General features: G+C 45.8%; 1 protein-coding gene and 1 long non-coding RNA gene across 13 annotated transcripts in view; one reads left to right on the plus strand and one right to left on the minus strand.

The window, feature by feature from the left end:
• The first annotated feature begins 224 nt into the window (after window positions 1–224).
• Window positions 225–22,607, plus strand: part of GET1 (guided entry of tail-anchored proteins factor 1) — a 37,331-nt gene continuing 14,948 nt past the window's right edge. For 3 of the 12 annotated variants that reach the window (XR_013530549.1, XR_004737701.3, XM_035283157.3), the window contains exons 1-2: window positions 20,954–21,200; window positions 21,519–21,629. Coding sequence is in view for 5 of the 12 variants with exons in the window: in XM_035283157.3 (XP_035139048.1) it covers window positions 21,033–21,200; window positions 21,519–21,629 (279 nt within the window). In the remaining 7 variants the exon portion in view is untranslated. Of the gene's footprint in view, window positions 281–933; window positions 1,022–13,877; window positions 13,972–20,953; window positions 21,266–21,518; window positions 21,630–22,607 lie in introns of those variants that run through there. The other 9 variants (XM_054249154.2, XM_008986701.2, XM_008986697.5 and 6 more) reach the window with 9 other exon arrangements.
• Window positions 15,364–21,729, minus strand: LOC144580633 (uncharacterized). The gene is made up of 2 exons (XR_013530550.1): window positions 20,626–21,729; window positions 15,364–15,620 (listed from the first exon to the last, which is right to left on the minus strand). It is a non-coding gene; the product is annotated as an uncharacterized LOC144580633 (long non-coding RNA).

The raw sequence follows: 22,607 nt of genomic DNA on the forward strand, positions 1-22,607 counted from the left end.
GAAATGTGTTCGAACATTTATAGTTCGTATCCTAGACTGGGAAGCGAGAGGGACAAGGGACACAGGAACTAGCAAATTCCTCTTGCCTCAGTCGGCAAGAAAGGCTATCTAAGGTCCCCAGCTTCGCTGGCCTGCATGAAGCGGGCCCTGGTGCGCAGGCTCCGGAAGGGAGGGCGTGGGAAGGAGAGCTGACGCTGGATCGCCGTGGGCCAGTGCGCAGGCGCGGGGCATTTGCCAAGCTTCCACTCGTGCTGGTCTGCGACTGAGGCTCCGACGCGAGGTTATTGCCGGCGGCGTTTCTGTGGAACTTGTTTCCTTCCTTCCCTTCTTTTATTTGAGACAGAGTCTCGTTCTGTCCTCCATCCTGGAGTGTAGTGGTGCAGTCACAGCTCACTGCAGCCTCCACCTCCTGAACTCCAGCTATCCTCCCACCTAAGCCTCTGGAGTAGTTCAGACACAGCCGCGCACCACTCTGCCCGGCTAATTTTTGTCGAGACGGGGTTTCACCATGTTGCTCAGCCTGGTCTTCAACTCCTGGGCTCAAGCGATCCTCCCGCCTCGGCCTCCCAAAGTGCTTAGAATCCAAGCTGTGGAACTGTCTTCAGATTTCCCTGGAGGACCGTAGGTGCACGAGAGTCGTTTTTGGTCCCAGAGTAGGGCAACTCAGATTCCAGCTCCTGAGAACCGTTTGCTACCGTCCCCAGCACTCGCGGATCCCCGGAGGGCTGTTTTATTTTCTCCACAGCATGGACTGAATATATATCCTTATACATTCCATATATATCTCAGGAAGAATATACAAGGAAGTAGTACCGGCGGTTGCCTCTGGGGAGAACTGGGGAGGTTGAAGGTAAAAATTTCCTTTTTCTCGTGTGTAATGTTTTTTCTTTTTCCTATCTGTATGGATTACCTTAAAAAAAAATTCAACATCAGAGAGTACCCAAGTTTGTGGCACAAGCATGTACCGAGCACCTGCCCTGTGGCAGGCACCATGAAGTTCCTGGGGCAGAGAGAAATCCAGGTTTGTATCCCAAGCACTGGGTCTAGTAATTTAGTGGGGAGAGAAAGTACTGAATTCGCCTAGTAAAGAAAGGGGAAGCCGTCGGCAGGGGGGACAGCATATTTCGAGGCATGCTGACTTACTAGAGTCTGGCAGCCCGCCAAGACCTTCAAAGTGGTAGGGATGGAGATATGAAAAGTGGACGCAAAGATCAGGGAAAAGAGGCAAAAAACAAAACAAAGAAGAGCAGCCCGTCATGGAGTTCAGTCATTCAAAGATTGAGGGATACTGCAAGGTCTTAAGCAAGGGAACGATATGCTTTTGGACTTAGCCCATAAAGATCTTTCTCCCATAAGAACTGAAGCTGCGCTAGGCTAGAGGTGACAACTTGATGGTCCACAGATGATTTATTTGGCCTAGTTTTCTTAAGTTGCCAACACAAATGGAGCAACCAGAACTCAAATGAAAAACTATTTGGCCGTTGTTTTTTTTTTTATTTTCAAAGAAACAGGGTCTCGCTTTGTTGCCCAGGCTGGAGTGCAGTGCTGTTTACAGGTGTGATCCCACTACTGATCAGCATGAGAGTTTTGACCTGCTCCGTTTCTGACCTGGGCCTGTTCACCCTTCATAGGCAAACATGTGGGTCTTTTGCTCCCTGGGAGGTCACCATAATGATGCTAATCACTGTGTAGACACCTGATCGGCATAACACACTGCAGCCCAGAACTGGATTCAAGCAATCCTCCTGCCTCAGTCTCCCAAGTAGTTGGGACTACAGGCATGTGCCACCATGTCCAGCTGGTGGTATCTTTTAAACCTAAACAGACACTTTGAGGACTCAAGAAAGATACACAACAAAAATGCTTATATATTTTCACCGGAAGACATGAAATAGAATATTTATAGGTGAACAATGTGTTATTAGCCCAAACAGAGAGCAACCTAAATGCCAGTCAACAGAAAAATAGATGAATAAATGGAAGACCGTCAGCAATGAAAATGACCCATATGCAAATACCTAAAACAATAGGATTAATTTCACTAGCATAATGTGGAGGGAAAGATGTCAGACCCAAAAGTGTACATACTGTGTGATTCTATTTATATAATGTACAGAAACAGGCAAAACTAATCCAGTCTGTTAGAGAAGTCAGGATAGTGGTTCCTGGTTGGGGTTGAGGTGGGGTGTTAGTGACTGGAGGAGAGAGCAATGGAAAAATGTGGGTGGGCTGGCTATGCTCCCTTTCTTGATCTGGATGTTGGTTGCACTGTGTTCACTTCATGAATACTAATTGAGCTGTGAACCTATGTATACGTTTCTAGATATATATATATATATATATATAGTCAATAAAGTATTTTTTAAATATGTCAGAGTCAAATTTTCACATACAAATTTAACTATTCAACTTCTCTTGGCATCCTTTGTGCCAAGACTGCACGTGACCTTGTACCCTGTAAAGAGGTGTTCTTTCTCCAGTTGCCAAGGGTCCAAACATGCTGATTTCACTCCTTTGTATTTCCTACTGGGCTTCTGGTGGAATTTTAGTTTGTGATGCCAACATAAAAGTGTGAGCAGTACATAGACACCAAGTTTTACATTTTCATTTATTTTTGTAAAATGGTTTCTGTGGGCTGGGCGCGGTGGCTCACGCCTATAATCCCAGCACTTTGGGAGGCCGAGGCGGGTGGATCACGAGGTCAAGAGATCGAGACCATCCTGGTCAACGAGGTGAAACCCCATCTCTACTAAAAATACGAAAATTAGCTGGGCATGATGGTGCGCGCCTGTAGTCCCAGCTACTCGGGAGGCTGAGGCAGGAGAATTGCTTGGACCCAGAAGGCGGAGGTTGCGATGAGCCGAGATTGTGCCATTGCACTCCAGGCTGGGTAACAACAGCAAAACTCCGTCTCAAAAAAAAATGGTTTCTGTGATTCAAAATTCCAAAGGTTCCATCCTGGGCAACAATGCAAGACTCCGGCTTTACAAAATTTAAAAAAAAAAAAAAAATTAGCTGGGTGGGGTGTGGTGACTCACAACTGTAGTTCCAGCTACTCAGAATGCTGCAGTGGGAGCATCACTTGAGCCCAGGAAGTCGAGGCTGCGGTGAGCTATGATTGTATACTCCACTGCACTCCAGCCTGGGTGACAGAATGAAACCCTGTCTTGAACAAAAATTCCGAAGTACCAAAAAGAGTTCCAGAGAAGTCTCCCTTCTGCTTCTGTTCCCCCTGGCTATCTAATTCTAAGAAGAAACCAATGTTGCCGCTTCTTATGTGTCCCTCTTGAGATATTTTGTACAAGCAAATTAATATGTATTTTCCTCCTCCTCAGTTTTTATGCTGTTTGGTGCCCAAGCATTTTCACTCAACAGCCGACATTGTTTTTTATCAGTCCTTTAAACATTCTTCTTTCCTTTTATTACTGCATTGTATTCCACTGTATAGATGTAACAAACATGTTTTTTAAATGTTGATAAAGTGGCCGGTCGTGGTGGCTCACGCCTATAATCCCAGCACTTTGGGAGGCCGAGGTGGGTGTATCACGAGGTCAAGAGATCGAGGAGACCATATTGGTCAACATGGTGAAACCCTGTCTCTACTAAAAATACAAAAATTAGCTGGGCATGGTGGCGCATGCCTGTAGTCCTAGCTACTTGGGAGGCTGAGGCAGGAGAATTGCTAGAACCAAGGAGGCGGAGGTTGCGGTGAGCCGAGATCGCGCCATTGCACTCCAGCCTGGGTAACAAGAGCAAAACTCTGTCTCAAAAATAAATAAATAGCGCCGGGCGCGGTGGCTCACGCCTGTAATCCCAGCACTTTGGGTGGCTGCGGCAGGTGGATCACGAGGTCAAGAGAGAGATCGAGACCATCCTGGTCAACATGGTGAAACCCCGTCTCTACTAAAAATACAAAAATTAGCTGGGCATGGTGGCGTGTGCCTGTAATCCCAGCTACTCAGGAGGCTGAGGCAGGAGAATGGCCTGAACCCAGGAGGCGGAGGTTGTGGTGAGCCGAGATCGCGCCATTGCACTCCAGCCTGGGTAACAAGAGCAAAACTCCCACCTCAAATAAATAAATAAATAAATAAACAAATAAATAAATGGTGATAAAGTACATATAACATTTATTATCTCAACCATTTTCAGTGTAAACAAAAAAGAATGAAAATGAGTGAGGAAAGTTTATGAAACTTATGGGACACCATCAATCCAACCAATATATGCATTATGGGAATCCAAGGAGGAGCACAGAAAGAAAGGGATGGAAAACTTACTTGAGGAAATAATGACAGAAAAATTCCCAAATCTAGAGAGGAAAACAAACATCCATCCCCATGACGCCTATAATACTCAAAATACTTGAGCATAATGAGGTTCTTGTGACATATATTTGTCAAAAGTCAAACATAAAGGGTCTTGGGCTGAGAACAGTGGCTTATGTCTGTAATCCCAGCACTTTTGGAGTCTGAGGCGGGTGGATCACTTGAGGCCAGGAGTTCAAGCCCAGCATGACCAAAAATGATGAAATCCTGCCTCTACTAAAAGTACAAAAATTAGCTGGGTGTGGTGGCGCATGGCTGGAATCACACTTACTCAGCAGGCTGAGGCTCAAGCATCGCTTGAACCCAGGAGGCGAAGGTTGCAGCGAGCTGAGATTGTGCCACTGCACTCCAGCCCGGACAACAGAGTGACTTGAACAGTTATTATAACCAATAGATAGAGCAGACATATCCAGAACATTGCATCCAACAGCAGCAGAGTACACATTCTCAAATGCATGTGGGACATTTCCCAGGATAGATCACGTACAGAACGTTGCATCCGACAGCAGCAGAGTACACATTCTCAAATGCACGTGGGACATTTCCCAGGATAGATCACGTACAGAACGTTGCATCCGACAGCAGCAGAGTACACATTCTCAAATGCACGTGGGACATTTCCCAGGATAGATCACATACAGAACGTTGCATCCGACAGCAGCAGAGTACACATTCTCAAATGCATGTGGGACATTTCCCAGGATAGATCACGTACAGAACGTTGCATCCGACAGCAGCAGAGTACACATTCTCAAATGCATGTGGGACATTTCCCAGGATAGATCACGTACAGAACGTTGCATCCGACAGCAGCAGAGTACACATTCTCAAATGCATGTGGGACATTTCCCAGGATAGATCACGTACAGAACGTTGCATCCGACAGCAGCAGAGTACACATTCTCAAATGCATGTGGGACATTTCCCAGGATAGATCACGTACAGAACGTTGCATCCGACAGCAGCAGAGTACACATTCTCAAATGCATGTGGGACATTTCCCAGGATAGATCACGTACAGAACGTTGCATCCGACAGCAGCAGAGTACACATTCTCAAATGCATGTGGGACATTTCCCAGGATAGATCATGTACAGAACGTTGCATCCGACAGCAGCAGAGTACACATTCTCAAATGCATGTGGGACATTTCCCAGGATAGATCATATATTGGGCCACAAAACAAAACTTTCCTTTTATAAAGGTTTAACAGATTTAAGAAGATTGAAATTATTATTATTTTTTGAGGTGGAGTCTTGCTCTGTTGCCCATGCTGGAGTGCAGTGACACCATCTCAGCTCACTGCAACCTCTGCCTCCTGGGTTCAAGCATTTCTCCTTCCGAGTAGCTGGGATTACAGGCATGCACCACCATGTCTGGCTAATTTTTGTATTTTTAATAGAGACAGGGTTTCACTGTGTTGTCCAGGCTGGTCTCCAACTCCTGACATTAAGTGATCTGCCCACTTCGGCCTCTCAAAGTGCTGAGATTACAGGCATGAGCCACTGCACCCAGCCCGGAAGACTGAAATTATATCAGACATCTTTTTTCTCACTACAATACTCTGAACCTAGAAATCAATAATAGGAGGAACATTGGAAACCTCACAAATATGTGGAAATTAAATAGCACACTCCTCAACAACCAATAGATCAAAGAAATCAAATGAGAAAAAAATATCTTCTGACAAATTAAAATGGAAACACCACATACCAAAACTTATGGGATGCAGTAAAAGCTGTTCAAAGAGGGACATTTATAGCAATAAATGTCTACATTAAGAAAAAAGAGATCTCAAACATCGTAATATTAACCTCAAGGAACTAGAAAAGGAAAAACAAAGCCTAAAGTTAGCGGAATGAAGGAAATAATAAAGATTAGAGCTGAAATAAATGAAATAAGAATACAATACAAAAGATCAATGATACTAATAGTTGGATTTTTATTTTTATTTTTATTTATTTATTTTTTTGAGATGGAGTTTCCCTCTTGTTACCCAGGCTAGAGTGCAATGGCGCGATCTCGGCTCACTGCAACCTCCGCCTTCTGGGTTCAGGCGATTCTCCTGCCTCAGCCTCCCGAGTAGCTGGGACTACAGGCACACACCACCATGCCCAGCTAATTTTTTGTATTTTTAGTAGAGACGGGGTTTCACCATGTTGACCAAGATGGTCTCGATTTCTTGACTTTGTGATCCACCCGCCTCGGCCTCCCAAAGTGCTGGGATTACAGGCGTGAGCCACCACGCCCGGCCAGTTGAATTTTTAAAAAGATAGACAAGATTGGCAAACCTTTAGCTAGCCTAAGGATAAAAGAACACTCAAATACATAAAATTATAAAAGAAAGAAGAGACATTACAGAAGATACCACAGAAATACAAAAGATCATAGGAGATTATTATGAATAATTACATGCCAAAAATTTGGACAACCTAGAAGAAATGGACAGATTCTTAGAAATGTACATCCTACCAAGACTGAACCATAAAGAAAGAGAAAATTTAAACAGATCAATATGGGTAAGGAGATTGAATTAGTAATTAAAATCTCCCAATAAAGAAAAGCCCATGATCAGATTCTTCTCTGGTGAATTTTACCAGACATTTAATGAAGAATTAATATCAATCCTCAAATTCTTCCAAAAAATTGAAAAGCAAGTTTCTAAACTCATTTTATGGATCCATTATTGCCTTAATACCAAAGCCAGCCACAGACACTATAAGAAAAGAATGTTACAGGACAATATCCCTGATAATTTACTTTAATAAATGCAAATAGAATGTAGGCTGGTACAAAAGTAATTGCAGGCCAGGGGCGGTGGCTCACGCCTATAATCCCAGCACTTTGGGAGGCCGAGGCGGGTGGATCACGAGGTCAAAAGATCGAGACCATCCTGGTCAACGAGGTGAAATCCCATCTCTACTAAAAATACAAAAATTAGCTGGGCATGGTGGTGCGTGCCTGTAGTCCCAGCTACTTGGGAGGCTGAGGCAGGAGAATTGCTTGAACCCAGAAGGTGGAGGTTGCAGTGAGCTGAGATTGTGCCATTGCACTCCAGTCTGGGTAACAACAGCAAAACTCCATCTCAAAAAAAAAAAAAAAAAGTAATTGCAGTTTCAAACTATGAATTTTAAATAATTATAACTAGGCTCAAACGCATCTTTATTAGTTAAAATAGGAACGATTACAATCAACACATTTTTGCCAGTGAGAAATAAGTTTGTTTGTTCCTGTAGTGCAAACATCCATGCGTCAGGATTTGATGAACACTTGGAAAGCATTTTCTGCATCTTGCTGTTTGTGGAAGTGTTTTCCATGCAAAAAGTTGTCGAGATGCTTAAAGAAGTGGCAGTCATTTGGCTAGAGGTCAGGTGACTATGGAGGATGAGGCAAAACTTTGTAGCTCAATTTGTTCAACTTTTGGAGAGTTGGCCTACCGTGTGCGATAGGGTGTTGTATCAGTCTGTTTTCATGCTGCTGATAAAGACATACCCAAGACTGGGTAGAAAAAGAGGTTTAATTGGACTTACAGCTCTGCATGTGTGGGGAGTCCTCAGAATCGTGGCAGGAGGCAAAAGGCACTTCTTATTTTTATTTTATTTTATTTTTGAGATAGCGTCTCTGTCTGTCACCAAGGCTGGAATGCAGTGGCATGAACTCAGTTCACTGCAACTTCCACCTCCCGGGTTCTGCTCCATTGTCCTCCCTCAGCCTCTGGAGTAGTTGGGATTACAGGAGCCTGCCACCATGCCCGGCTCATTTTGTCTTTTTTTTTTTGGTACACTCGGGTTTTGCCAGGTTAGGCAGGCTGGTCTTGAACTCCTGACCTCAAGTGATTTGCCTGCCTTGGCTGGAGTGCTAGGATTACAGGCATGAGCCACAGCACCTGGCCGACACCTTTTTAATCTAATTAGGAAGCAGCCAAACCATCCCAACTTTAGATTATGCTGTACATGAGGACTTAGGGAGAAGACAGCTGTTCAAATACAGGTGTCAGGCGAAGCACCACTATGTTTTGAAAGGCACAATAATAACCACTAGACTCTGATGATATGTGATATGAGCTGGTTGCCTTTTTAGCAATGTAATGAGACCCTTTTTTTTAGCAGACCAGATGTGGATGGATTGGCAACATAATTTGCCAAAAATGGATGCCTATTCTTCTCCTTGGGGATGGTTATGGGCTTGTGGAATTCACGGCTGGCCATACTTACCTTCTAACTGGACCGGAAGGTGTATGTGGGGTCATCCTTCTCTCCTGGGATGTATCCTCACCCAACTGGACTCTCTCCCATCTAACTGGGAAATTGTAAAGGCTCGCTGTAGGTGACAAAAATGAGCATCTTGGTAGTTATACCTGATGTCTACATTGTCCTCACAGGCAGCTGTCATTGGTACCAAGTTACAAGCTAAAGCCTTAGCCAAGCACATGGCTGCAGCTTTCAGTAATACATGCCATACCCTTACCACCCTGAGGAAAATTCTCAGATTAGGCAGGTAGGCTTACAAAACCATACGGCTTTGGACATTTTAACAGCAGCCCAAGGGGGAACTTGTGCCTTGATCAAAACCAAATGTTGTGTGTATGTTCCAGACTATTCACATATTACTCAGGCTGGGAAAGCTTTAGACACTCATATCTCTGCCATCAGTCTACTCTCAGTCTACCCTATATCAGCTTCGTTTCAGTAACTGCCCAGTTCTTGGAAAGCCTTTCTGTTTAGTTTCCTTGGAATGATTTTACTTATTTTGCTTTGCTGTTGTGGAATACATTGTGGTTGCATTCTTCGTGCAGGAATGCAGGGCAAGCTTACTTAAACTGGACACTTTCTAAGCTTCCAGATATCGCCTTTTGTTGGGACGTGGAGTTATGAACAACCCTCATGATACCAAGGCTTTGTGGCTGAGCTCCTCTCCACTCTGAATGCAAGAGACCCAGTAATTAGGCAGGAATATCATCACCCCTATTCAACCTGAAGGAGTTGCAGAAGACAGATCTTTGTCCCTTTGCAATCTTTAGGATTAAGGGTCCTCTTGCAAAGGGAAGGGAGAAATATGTGAGAGGTGTTCGAACCAGAGAGACTCCATATTGAAGACTACAAAAAATGAGGCTGGGACTTGCTGGGCTGCATTCCCGGAAAGCCAGGTATTCCTGGCCTCCAGAAGTTACGGTTAAGGGAACAGATTGATCATGTTTACTAAAATGACCCAAACTTAAGAGTGTCCTGATATCCCAATATCTTGAGAACAGAAGCATTCCTAATTTTGCTTTAAAAGATAATAATATCAATTCTTGCACAACATAGTAATTATAGGAAAATTAATCCTTTATCACAAACCCTTGTAGCACATCTCCCCATGATCTTTTATTAATCCTATATATAAACAAGTATTGTACCTGGGTGGACACATTCCTCCTCTGATAACTTCCTTCCTTTCTCTTTTTTGAGGCAGGGTCTCACTTTATTGTCCAGGCTGGAGTGCAGTGACATGATCATGGCTCACTGTAGCCTCTGGGCTCAAAAATTCTCTTAGCCTCCTGAGGAGCTGGACTACAGGTACATATTCCTATGTCTGGCTAGTTTTTAAATTTTTTTTTGGAATCAAGTCCTCACTATGTTCCCCATCCTGGTCTCAACTCCTGGGCTCAAGCTATCACCCTGCCTCAGCCTCCCATGGACAAGTTTTTTTTTTTTTTTTTTAGAGTGAGTCTCACTCTGTCACCCAGGCTGGAGTGCAATGGCCCGATCTTGGCTCACTGCAACCTCTGCCTCCCAAGTTCAAGCAATTGTCCCGCCTCAGCCTGCTGAGTAGCTGGGACTATGGGCACACACCACCATGCCTGGCTAATTTTTGTATTTTTAGTAGAGATGGGGTCTCACCATATTGGTCAAACTGTCTCAAACTCCTGACCTCAGGTGATCCACCCACGTTGACTTTCCAAAGTTCTGGGATTACAGGCGTGAGCCACCATGCCCAGGCAATAACTGATTTTTGGCAAGGACACCATGAATACTCAATGGGCAGAGGCTGACGGGGGAGGATTACTTGAGCTCAGGACTTTGAGAAAACCAGCCTGGGCAACATAGTGAGACACCTATCTCTTTAAAAAAGTATTGTATACTAAAAGTTTTCTAAGAAAGTAGATCTTAATGTGTTAAGAGTTTTTGCCACAAAAATAGCAGCAATCATAATAAAGGAGGTGAAACTTCGAGGGGATGAGGATGTTTATGGCCTTGATGGTGGTGATGGTTTCACAGGTGTATGTTTACTTATCCCTAATCTCATCCAGATGTTTACATTCAGTATGTACAGTTTTTATATGTCAATCATACCTAAATAAAGTAGTTTGAAAAAAAGAGATGATAGGGTGCGGTGGCTTGTGCCTGTAATGCTGGCACTTTGGGAAGCCAAGGCAGGAGGATTGCTTGAGCCCAGGAGTCCAAGACCAGCCTGAGCAACATAGGGAGAGGTGCGTGCCTCTAATCACAGCTACTCTGGCAGCTGAGTCTGGAGAATCACTTGAACCTGAATAGCGGAGGCTGCAGTAAACTGAGATTATGCCACTGCACTCCAGCCTGGGCGACAGAGAGAGGTACTGTCCCCCCACCAAAAAGAGTCAAGCTGACTGTCCTCACAAGACTTGTGCTCTAGCATGAGAAGACAACAATAAATAAGTAAACAGGATACTCTGACACAGTTGTAAGTGCCTTGAAGGAAGAAAACACAGAGTTTAGCCTGAGAGGTTGAGATGTAGGGTCTGGTTGTCTTGAGGCAGAGAAGATCAGGGGGCCATATTGAAGTCATTTAGGCAATGAATGACTAGGATATTGGCTGTAGGGATGGTGATCAGTGGTGGTGGTGGGGAACTGGGGATTTATTTTGGTAGGGACTGACAGGACTCTCAGTGCATCTGATGTGAAACAGAGGACAGAGACTTTCGGCCATGAGCAATAGCAACCCAAACTGGCATCAACAACGAGAAAGGAGATCATCTCTAACAATACAAGATGGATGGGGGATTCATAATAGGCTTGCCCTGGGCCATGGATTCGGCAGCTCAATGGGTTATCACAATCCCAGGTTCTTTTTTTTTTTTCTTTGAGATGAAGTTTGACCCTTGTTGCCTAGGCTGGAGTGCAGTGGCACAATCTTGGCTCACTGCACCTTCTGCCTCATGGGTTCAAGCAATTCTCCTGCCTCAGCCTCCCAAGTAGCTGGGATTACAGGCAGCCACCACTACGCCTGGCTAATTTTTGTATTTTCAGTAGAGAAAAGGTTTCACCATGTTGGCCAGGCTGGTCTCAAACTCCTGACCTCAGGTGATCCATACCCGCCTCGGCCTCCCAAAGTGCTGGGATTATAGCTGTGAGCCACCGCAGCAGGCCCCAGTTTCTTTTTTCTCCTCTTTCGTTGTGCCTCTTTCTGAGTTGGCTTCTTTCTCTGTCTGAAATTGAAATTCCAGATGTCATATCCAGATTACAGCATCTAGACAAAAAAATGTCTCTTTTCTCGAGTGTCAGTTGATTGGCTTTTCTTACTGCTAAGAATTTAGTCACAGTCAGGGGGACTAGGATACCCTTTTGACCAAATCAGGCCCACTCCTGGAGTTGGGCCAGGAATGGAGACAGTGGACACCGGAACAAAATGTCGGCTCTGTCAGCAAGGACAAGGAGAAAAGCCGATGTGGCCTGGCACTCAGCAGTATCCACCAGGCTGTGTGGATGGGGAGCCATTTGCCCTGCCAGGGATGCAGAGAGTTTGAGAGGAAGCTGGTGGGTTTGTTGTTGATGCACTAAGTTTTGGGAAACATCTGGGGCCAGCAGGCAGTTGCATCTACAGGCCTGGAGCACAGGAGGAAGGAAACATTTGAAAGAAAAGAAATGTTTGGGTGAGAGCGAAACCTTAGGCATGTGGATGGATCAAATAGGGAACGTGAAGTGCCTGCAGCATTGGCAACTAGGATGTCACCCATTGTCCTGATGAAGCAGTTTCAGTGAGTGGCAGGGCAGAAGCCAAGCTGACGGTAGAGAGGCGAGGGGAAGGCGAAGGGGAAGGGGAGGGGGAGGGGGAGGCAGAGGGGGAGGGGGAGGAGGAGGGGGGAGGGGAGGGGGAGGAGGAGGGGAGGGGGAGGAGGAGGGGGGAGGGGAGGAGGAGGGGGGAGGGGAGGAGGAGGGGGGAGGGGAGGAGGAGTGGGGAGGGGAGGATGGAAAAAGCTCCAGATCCTCCCAGGAAGCCTTAGGTCTGAGCCAGTTTGTCCACGTGATGAAGACAGAAGATAAATGGGGGTAAGTGCAACCCAAGCCTGTGAGCCAGGAAGCAGGTATGAAAAGAGGTGATGGTCAGAGCATGTGAATGCTTAGCGCTCACCACTCTGTCGGATATCCAGGCTGCTGCATAAGGATGAGGAGCAAGGGACACAAATGAGAGCAAAAACGCAGGGCTTGACACAGCTTGTCTATCATCACTGTGATGGGTGAGCTGACTAGAGACACCTAAACACAAATACAGACATAGAGCATATGTTTTTAGCCTGCTTACAAACTTTATAGATACAGGACTGTGTAATTAACCGTCATTAGATACACGATGACTGAAATTTCTGTTATTACATGAATCCCTGTAGCAGTCCACAGTACTGATTTTTTTTTTTTTTTTTTTTTTTTTGAGACGGAGTTTTGCTCTTGCTTCCCAGGCTGGAGTGCAATGGTTTGATCTCAGCTCACCTCAACCTCCACCTCCCAGGTTCAAGCAATTCTCCTGCCTCAGCCTCCTGGGTAGCTGGGATTACAGGCGCCCAATATCCCACCTGGCTAATTTTATGTTTTTACTAGAGAGGGGATTTCTCCATGTTGGTCAGGTGGGTCTCAAACTCCTAGCCTCAGGTGACCTGCCCGCCTCCTCCTTCCAAAGTGCTGGGATTACAGGCATGAGCCACTGTGCCCAACCCTGATTGTTATTTTAAAAAGAACACTGTGGGGGGTGGCAAAAAAAGAAAAAAAAAACACTAAGCCAGCCGTAGATTGGTCACATTATTCTCTCCTGCTCACAAATGAAGCCTGGTTTCCAAATATGGAAAGGAAGGGCCCCTTGCTTCTCTCCCACATGGCTCAGCTTTTGCAGCTTCAGGGGAGAATCACTCCCTCTAAGGGGCAGCCATTCAATATTCAAGACACGAACAGAAAAAAAACCCAAACCTGATCTATATTAAGGGGCGCTTGTTCTGCCTGACTCTTGAAATCCCATAAACAAGTTAAAGCTTTCCCTGGCTCACATGAGCTGTAAAAGCAGAGGCAGCGGTACAGCCATGTTTATCTTCCAGGGTCTGAGGAACGCTCCATTCATAAGCCTGCAGGAGGAGGCTGCCTTAAGTTTGGTTAGATGTTGCCCTACGTCTGTGCTTTGGAGTGTTGGCCAGGATAATAACTAAAAGCAGAAAAAAATGTCTTCTAAATGCTACTTTGACATTTTTCTTTTTTGTTGGTTTTGTTTTTTTGAGACAGGTTCTTACTCTATCACTCAGCCTGAAATGCTGTGGTCCAATCATAGCCCACTGTAATTTCAAACTCTTGGGCTCAAGAGATCGTCCTGCCTTGGCTTCCCAAAGCACTGGGATTACAGGCATGAGCTCCCTCCCCCAGCCAAGGTATTTATTATCACAGGATTTTGCATTAGCTTCCTGTTGCTTCTATTGATCATATTTGCATGCTGCAAAATGCTTTTTCCGTGGCACTATCCCCTGTGATCAGCTTACCACCCAGAACCATACATTTACGTTTGTTCTAAAAAGGACTTCCTCTTTATCAAAATGTGCCTGTTATGTTGCCTGGACCAGCCAAGTTATTCTTTCCATTAATAGCTCTAAATGGAATGAGACATCTTAAGACTTGTCGGTTAGTCTATTTTACTTGTGTGTTTATTTTGAATATTTTCAAGATGTTTGGTGAAACTTAATTTGGAACATTACAGGGCTCTCTCATCTCTGAGCCAACCCATAAAGAAAAGAGGAGAATTGACTCCTCAGTGTATCTCGTGGGGCTGTAGGGGAGGCAAGGAGATCAGAGGTTGGGAACACAGACCTATTAATCAGTCTAGTGTATTTTTCCATGGGAGTGAGATGAAAAGAATGAAGCATGTAAAATCCCTTATTAACCCTTGCATGATCAGTCTCTACATTAGATCAGGCCCTTCTGTATTTAATTGCATCCCATACTACTTTTTTGTTTTGTTTTTTAGATGGAGTCTTGCTCTGTCTCCCAGGCTGGAGCGCAGTCGTGCAATCTTGGCTCACTGCAACCTCTGCCTCCTGGGTCAAGCGATTTTCCTGCCCCAGCCTCTTGAGTACTGAGATTATAGGCACATGCCACCATGCCTGGCGAAGTTTTGTATATTTTTTTTTTTTTGAGATGGAGTTTCGCTGTTGTTACTCAGACTGGAGTGCAATGGCACGATCTTGGCTCACCACAACCTCCGCCCTCGGTTCAAGCAATTCTCCTGCCTCAGCCTCTTGAGTACTGAGATTACAGGCACATGCCACCATGCCTGGCAAAGTTTTTTATTTTTTGAGACGGAGTTTTGCTGTTGTTACCCAGACTGGAGTGCAATGGCACGATCTCGGCTCAACACAACGTCCACCTTCTGGGTTCAAGCAATTCTCCTGCCTCAGCCTCCTGAGTAGCTGGGACTACAGGCATGCACCACCATGCCCAGCTAATTTTTGTGTTTTTAGTAGAGACAGTGTTTCACCTTGTTGACCAGGATGGTCTCGATCTCTTGACCTCGTGATCCACCCGCCTCGGCCTCCCAAAGTGCTGGGATTATAGGCGTGAGCCACCGCGCCTGGCCTATGTTAACGATTTTTAATTGTACAGTTCAGTAGTGTTAAGTACATTCATATTATGGTGCAACCAATCTTCAAAACTCTGTACCCATTAAACAGCTTCCCATGTCCACATGCTCCAGTTCCTGGTAACCACGATTCTACTTTCTGTTTCTCAGTTTAACTTTAGATACCTCATACAAGTGGAATCCTACAACATTTTGTTTTTGTGACTGGTTTATTTCACTTAGCATAATGTTGCCGGCATTCATCCATGTTGTAGCATGTCAGAATTTCCTTCCTTTTTTTTTTTTTTGAGGTGGGGTTTCTGTTGCCCAGGCTCATTGCAACTTCCACCTCCTGGGTTCAGTGGCATGATCATCACTGCAGGGCTCCATCTCCTGGGCTCAAGTAATCCTCCCATTTCATTCAGGCTTCGGAGTAGCTGGGACTGCAGGTGCGTGCCACCGTGTTCACTAATTTAAAAAAAAAATTTTTTTTTTGAGACAGACTCTCACTCTATAGCTCAGGCTGGAGTGCAGTGATGTGATCTTGGCTCACTGCAACCTCCACCTCCTGGGTCCTGGTTCAAGCAATTCTCTTGCCTCAGCCTCTCGAGTAGCTGGGATTACAGGCATGTGCCACCATGCCCAGCAAATTTTTGGTTTTTTAGTAGAGATGGGGTTTCACCATGTTGGCCACGCTGGTCTCAAACTCTTGACCTCTTGATCTGCCTGCCTTGGCCTCCCAAAGTGCTGGGATTATAGGCATGAGCCACCGTGCCCAGCCAACCCTGAATCTTATACTGGAGGAGAAAAATGCTATAAAGGATATTATGCAGTTAGTTGACAAAATTGGAACGCAAATAGCAGATTAAAGTATCGTATTAATGTTAACATTACAGAAGTTGATAAATTATGTAAGAGGCCGGGTGCAGTGACTCATGCCTGTAATCCTAGCACTTTGGGAGGCGGAGGTGGGTGGATCACCTGAGGTCATGTGTTCGAGACCAGCCTGGCCAACATGGTGTAACCTCGTCTTTACTAAAAATACAAAAATTAGCCAGGCATGGCAATGGACACCTGTAATCCCAGCTTCTTGGAGGCTGAGGCAGGAGAATTGCTTGAACCTGGGTGGCACAGGTTGCAGTGAGCCGAGACTGCACAACTGCACTCCAGCCTGAGTAACAGAGCGAGACCCTAACTCCAAAAAAAAAAAAAAAAAGTGAGAGCACATTCTCAGTGAGAGAGAAAGAGAAAGAAGAGAGGGAGAAAAAGAATGTATGTGTGTGTGTGTGTCTGTGAGAGAGAGAGACAGACAGACAGACAGAACAAGTCCCCAAAGAAGTTTGGTGAACCCAGCTCTTCCCTTCCAGTCAGAATGTACCAAGATTGCAGCATCCTGAGATAAGAAGGAACAACCCAGGCTCTGTGCTCGTTCCTCCTAGAGCAGATGTCCTGCAACACTTGTGATCAGTAAGTCCAGTCCTGATCAGAGCGTTAACCCCAGAGTGAAGGGGTGGAGTGCTTTCTGAGTCCTTTGGCTGCAGTGTGAAGGGGAGCTCGTGCAGATGAGACTCCCTCTGTCCTGAGCACCATTCTTGAGGCTTGGGGACCAGTTCACCTTGGATCCTAGGCTTCTGTTGGGTTTTGCAGCCTATGTGGGGGTAGTAAAGTTGCTTTGCCTGACTTGTGCAAGTGTGCTGACTCACTGGACTTGTACTCGGGCAGCTGGGTTTGTGCAAAATCTCCTATCGAATGCAGGAATCTTAGCAGAAATTAATGAGGTGCTTAGAGTCCTCCCTTGGGATTGGCAATCAGTGCATGATGTTTCTCTCTCAGGGACTGACACTGGTGTACAGTATTCTGCCTAACAGAAGGAGAGAAAGAACATGAAAGAGCAAATTAAGTAAAATGAACTAAGTTACTCTAAATTAAGGGCATGGATTTTGTTTTTTATATTTAGAGACAAGGTCTTGCCTGGGTTGGCTGGCCCTGAACTACTGGCCTCAAGCGATCCTCTCACTTTGGCCTCCCACAGTGCTGGGATGATAGGCGTGAGCCACCAGCTCTGCCAACACTGAATGTTCTTGACACCACTTTTAGTTTTTGCAGCTTTTCTTTCTTCCTTTCCGTTTTGAGACAGTCTTGCTCTGTCACCCAGGATGGAGTGCAGTGGTGCAATCACAACTCACTGCAGCCTTGAGCTCCTGGGCTCAAGCAATCCTCCCACCTCAGCTTCCCAAGTAGCTGGAACTACAGATATGCACTGCCATGCCTGGTTAAATAAGAAAAAAGATTTTTTTTTTTGGTAGAGACAGTGTCTCTGTCTCTATGTTGCTCAGCCTGATCTCGAACTCCTGGGCTCAAGTGATTCTTCTGCCTTCACCTCCCAAGATTCTGGGATTGCAGACAAGAGCCACTGTGCCTGGCCACAACTTTTCGACAGGTTTGAAATTATTTTTAAGTACAAACTTTTAATATTTTAGTCATTTTTAAAACTGAGCTGGCATGGCATAAAATAAAAAATTTAAAACGCAAGTGCAAGTTTATTTAGAGATAAATTTCTGGGCATAGTCTGAGAAAACTTATGGTCTGAATAAAGTTGGCTGCACTAATAACAATAAGAAAATTAATTTTTAACCTATCGAACTTTACCTAATCAGAGGGGGTTGGTGTAAAGTAAGGACCCAAATAAAAACATTTTAAAGGTTATCCGGGGTCAGGTGTGGTGGCTCATGCCTGTAATTCCAGCACTTTGGGAGCCTGTGGAAGGTGGATGACTTGAGGTCAGGAGTTTGAGACCAGCCTGACCAATATGGTGAAACCTCGTCTTTATTCTAAAATAATTAAAAAAAATATTTACTTTGTTGGGCGGGGTGGGGGCTTCAAAAAAATTTTTACTTTGTTTAAAGATTTAGATTCTTGTTCTTTCAAGGAACACTTCTACATGTATCATTTAATTTACTTCTTGGACCCTTTTTATTTTATATAATAATTCTAGCAATATTTTCCCCAAATATCTGCTTCTCCAAATGGTTTTCCTCCTTTTGCCTGAATTTGCTGCTATCTGATTGGCTTGCATTACCCCTAAATATATGAGCATGTGGAACAATGGGTCTAGAACTTGCCTATTGATCCCAAATTTATTTTTAATCTTCGCTATGTTGTGAGTAGACATCCTTCTACTGATGTTTTTTTCAGTTCGTATAACCAGTGATTTGTGCTTTATTGAACCACCTTTAAATCTAGTCCTTGGAATGTTAGAACTATTGCTAGTAAAATTCACTGAGGTTTGGTTGTTTGGTTCACCTAGCCACAGGACTACTTTGTCCTTGATGCCTCTAGGGAAACAGCCTGTTGCATGGCAAGAGTGCTGCCATCTTGAAGTGAAACTGCCATAGTGACCTGTGCTTGAACCCCGACATACCAAGGTGCTCTGCAGTAAGGTCCTTAACCACTTCTTGTAGCATAGATAACGCCTCATGTCACTCATTTTGACAAGAATGTCTGAGAGACCAGGTGCAAATGTTTTGCCCTAAAAGCTTGTATATAAAGAATGCCTTCTGGCCAGGCATGGTGGCATGTACCTGCAGTCCCATCACTTTGGGAGGCTGAGGCAGGAGGATTGCTTGAGGCCAGGAGTTGGAGACTAGCCTGGGTGACATAGTGAGAATCCAGTTCTACAAAAAATTAAAATAGCCGGGCGCTGTGGCTCATGCCTACAATCCCAGCACTTTGGGAGGCCGAGGTGGGTGGATCACGAGGTCAAGAGATCGAGACCATCCTGGTCAACAAGGTGAAACCCCGTCTCTACTAAAAATACAAAAATTAGCTGGGCATGGTGGCGCGCACCTGTAGTCCCAGCTACTTGGGAGGCTGAGGCAGGAGAGTTGCCTGAACCCAGGAGGCGGAGGTTGTGGTGAGCCGAGATTGCGCCATTGCACTCCTTGATATCAAGAGCAAAACTTGATACCAGCCTGGGTATCAAGAGCAAAACTCCGTCTCAAAAAAAATAAAAAATAAAATAAAATAAATAATAAAAATAAATTAGCCAGGTGTGATCGTGTGTACCTGTAATCCCTGCTACTTGTGGGGCTGAGGCAGCAGGACTGCTTGAGCTCAGGAGTTTGAGACCAGCCTGGGCAACATAATGAGACCTCCATCTACACACACATACTGATATGGTTAGGCTCTGCGTGCCCACTAAAATACCATCTTGAATTGTAATCCCCACGTATTGCGGGACGGACCTGGCAGGAGGTGATTGGATCGTGAGGGCGGTTTCTTTCATGCTGTTCTCATGATAGTGTGAGTGAGTTCCCACGAGATCTGAGAGAGATCTTGTGAGATCTCTTGTGATGGTGATGTTAACTGCCCCGCCTCGCCCAAGACGTTTACCTCTCTTTGGCCTTCTGCCATCATTGCAAATTTTCTAAGGCTTCCCGGCCATGTGGAACTGTGAGTCAACTAAACCTCTTTCCATTACAAATTACTCAGTCTTGGGTAGTTCTTTTTTTTTTTGAGATGGAGTCTCCCTCTGTCGCCCAGGCTGGAGTGCAGTGGCGCGATCTCGGCTCACTGCAACCTCTGCCTCCCAAGTTCAAGCGATTTTTCTGCCTCAGCCTCCTGAGTAGCTGGGATTACAGGCACCTGCTGCCACGCCCAGCTACTGTTTGTGTTTTTAGTAGAGACAGAGTTTTGCCATGTTGGTCAAGTTGGTCTGGAACCGCTGACCTAAGGTGATCCACCAATCTTGGCTTCCCAAAGTGCTGGGATTACAGGCGTGAGCCACCAAGCCCGGTCACATAATTTTTTTCACTGATTCATAACAATGAGCCAGAGTTGTACTCCGTCGTCTAGGCTGGAGCACAGTGGTATGATCACAGCTCACTGCAACCTTGACTTCCCCGGGCTCAGGCGATCCTTTCATCTCAGCCTTCCTAGTAGCGGGGCCACAGTCACGTGCCACAGTACCTGGCAAATTTTTTATATTTTACTGTAGAGATGCAGTCTCACTATGTTATCCAGACTGGTTTCAAACTCCTGGGCCCGTAATCTACCTGCTTGGATCTCCCAAAGTGCTGGGATTACAGGCTTGAGCCAGCGCACCCCGTAATCTTGCATCAATTTGATTGGGAATTAGTCCTCAGAAACCAGTCATGGCAGAAAAGACAGTTAAACATCTCTTGCTTTATCCACCATGCATACATTTGAGTTGGGATTCTTTTGCTGCAAAACTTGATCTTCAGCTAGATTCAGGTTACTTTATTATTACTCATGATTGTCAACAGTGCATGCTAATCAACTTATTTTTCAGGTATGCAGTTATGTAAATTGGTTAGTTTACTACAGTGTTTAGTTCTAGAACGAAAACGGCATTTTCCATATAAATGCTTAGAACACGTATTTCATTTTCAGTTACCAGGTAACTATAATTACGGTAGTTTTCTATTTAAGGAAGAATTTATCTTAAACTTACCTAGAATCAAAAGTGAATTTAAAGGAAGTGCTAATTATGACAAAGGCAAGGAGCCGTTCGCACTTGAAACCAGAGTTTCCTACTATGGGAAAGTTTTTAATTTCAAAAAGAAGGAAAGAAAGAATCCCGGACTTCGAAAAACCGGTTCAGTAGGCGGGGCGGGGGGTAGCGGGTGCGAGATGGCTATGGAAGCCCTGAAGGCCCAGGAGGAGCCTGGAACGCGTTAACTGCTCCGGCGGCTGCGGAGGAAAACACGCCTCCCGCGAGGGCGATGGAATGCGCAGGCGCGTTGGCGCTCTGGTCGTGTGCCGGGGCGCCGGGCTTCCCTGCGCAGGCGTGGGCGCCGCCGCTGGCGTAGTCCCCATGGAGCTGCAGTAGCGGACCCTGCGCAGCCAGGAGCGTTCGGGATGAGCTCAGCTGCGGCGGACCACTGGGCGTGGTTGTTGGTGCTCAGTTTTGTGTTTGGGTGCAATGTTCTTAGGATCCTCCTCCCGTCCTTCTCATCCTTCGTAAGTGGTTGCCAGGCCTCCCAAGGGCCGGTGGAGACGCCGCCCGAGTCCTCCGACTGGTCTGGCGTAGGTACAGCGTTCTCGAATGGCAGACTGAAGGCCAGATTCAGCCCGTAGCAGCGTCTTGGTTGGTCTGTAAACTCTTTTGAGATAGTTGCTAGCGTCGAAAAGGGGTGAAACTTTACCCCCAATCTGTTTACTAATTCGTAATCTTCAGACTCTCTGGGTTCTAGGGGGTTGGCAGGAGAAACACCCGGTAACCCTGGGCCACGCTTTCACGTGGCAGGAATCTTCTGGCTGGGGGTGGCGGCGGCGAATCTCACACTGGGAGTGCCCAGTGCCCCGCTACCAGCCTCACTCGTTTCTTTTAATCCCGGTCCCTAGAGGCATTGGAGCAGCCCCCGGCTAGGATTTCCCAGAAGCCTGGCGGGCGATGTCAGCTGTTTCAGGTCCCGGAGAGATGGATCCTCGCGTCCAGAAGGCCACATTCTTGGGGTGCGTAGGGTGGGAGACAGGTGCAGAGAGAATCTCAGCACAGCGTGATGCTTTCAGTATCCAAGGGAGCAACCAGCTTGGGGAGCACCCTCTTTCTGTCAGGCGTTTTGCCCCGGCAGTGAATACATTTCCTCCGTGTCACGGCTGCTGGGAGAGGAGAGTATTATCATTGCATCCTCCTTTACCTCCCGGAGGAGTCTGGCTCAGAGAATTTAGTAGTTGCACTGAATCATCCACCTGGTGACTGGTGGTGGAGGTTAGATTGCCTGTTGGAGCAGGGAGAGGGATTTGGTGGCAAATTGGACGGGGCGTGGTGGGGTGTTGGCACATTGGGAACTGTCCCTGGGATTGAGCGCACTGTGTAGCCCACAGCAGGAATGAGGAGCCGTTGGGCAAAGACTGAGACCGCAAAGATTGGGTGCATTCGTTGTAGAATTGTCTTGGAACACAGTTCTTGCTTTTCTTTCCTAAGATAAATCGGTAGTAGTGGAGTATGTTTTATTCCACCAGTATTCACCGAGTGCTTGTTTTGTGCAAAACTATTCTTACTGTCCCTATTGTCTTACTGTCTGCACTGTTCCGAGATATAGGGAATTCTCTTTTACCCCCTGAGCCTCCTTCAGAATCTTTCCTCATGCTCTGCAGTCTTTTTTTTTTTTTTTTTGAGACGGAGTTTCGCTCTTGTTACCCAGGCTGGAGTGCAATGGCGGCATCTCAGCTCACTGCAACCTCTGCCTCCTGGGTTCAGGCAATTCTCCTGCCTCAGCCTCCTGAATAGCTGGGATTACAGGCACGCGCCACCGTGCCCAGCTAATTTTTTGTATTATTAGTAGAGACGGGGTTTCACCATGTTGACCAGGATGGTCTCGATCCGTTGACCTCGTGATCCACCCGCCTCGGCCTCCCAAAGTGCTGGGATTACAGGCGTGAGCCACCGTGCCCGGCTGCTTTTCATCTCTTCTGAAACTCTTGTACCCA

Source organism: Callithrix jacchus, chromosome 21, assembly GCF_049354715.1.
Source record: "Callithrix jacchus isolate 240 chromosome 21, calJac240_pri, whole genome shotgun sequence".
Classification (NCBI taxonomy): domain Eukaryota; kingdom Metazoa; phylum Chordata; class Mammalia; order Primates; family Cebidae; genus Callithrix; species Callithrix jacchus.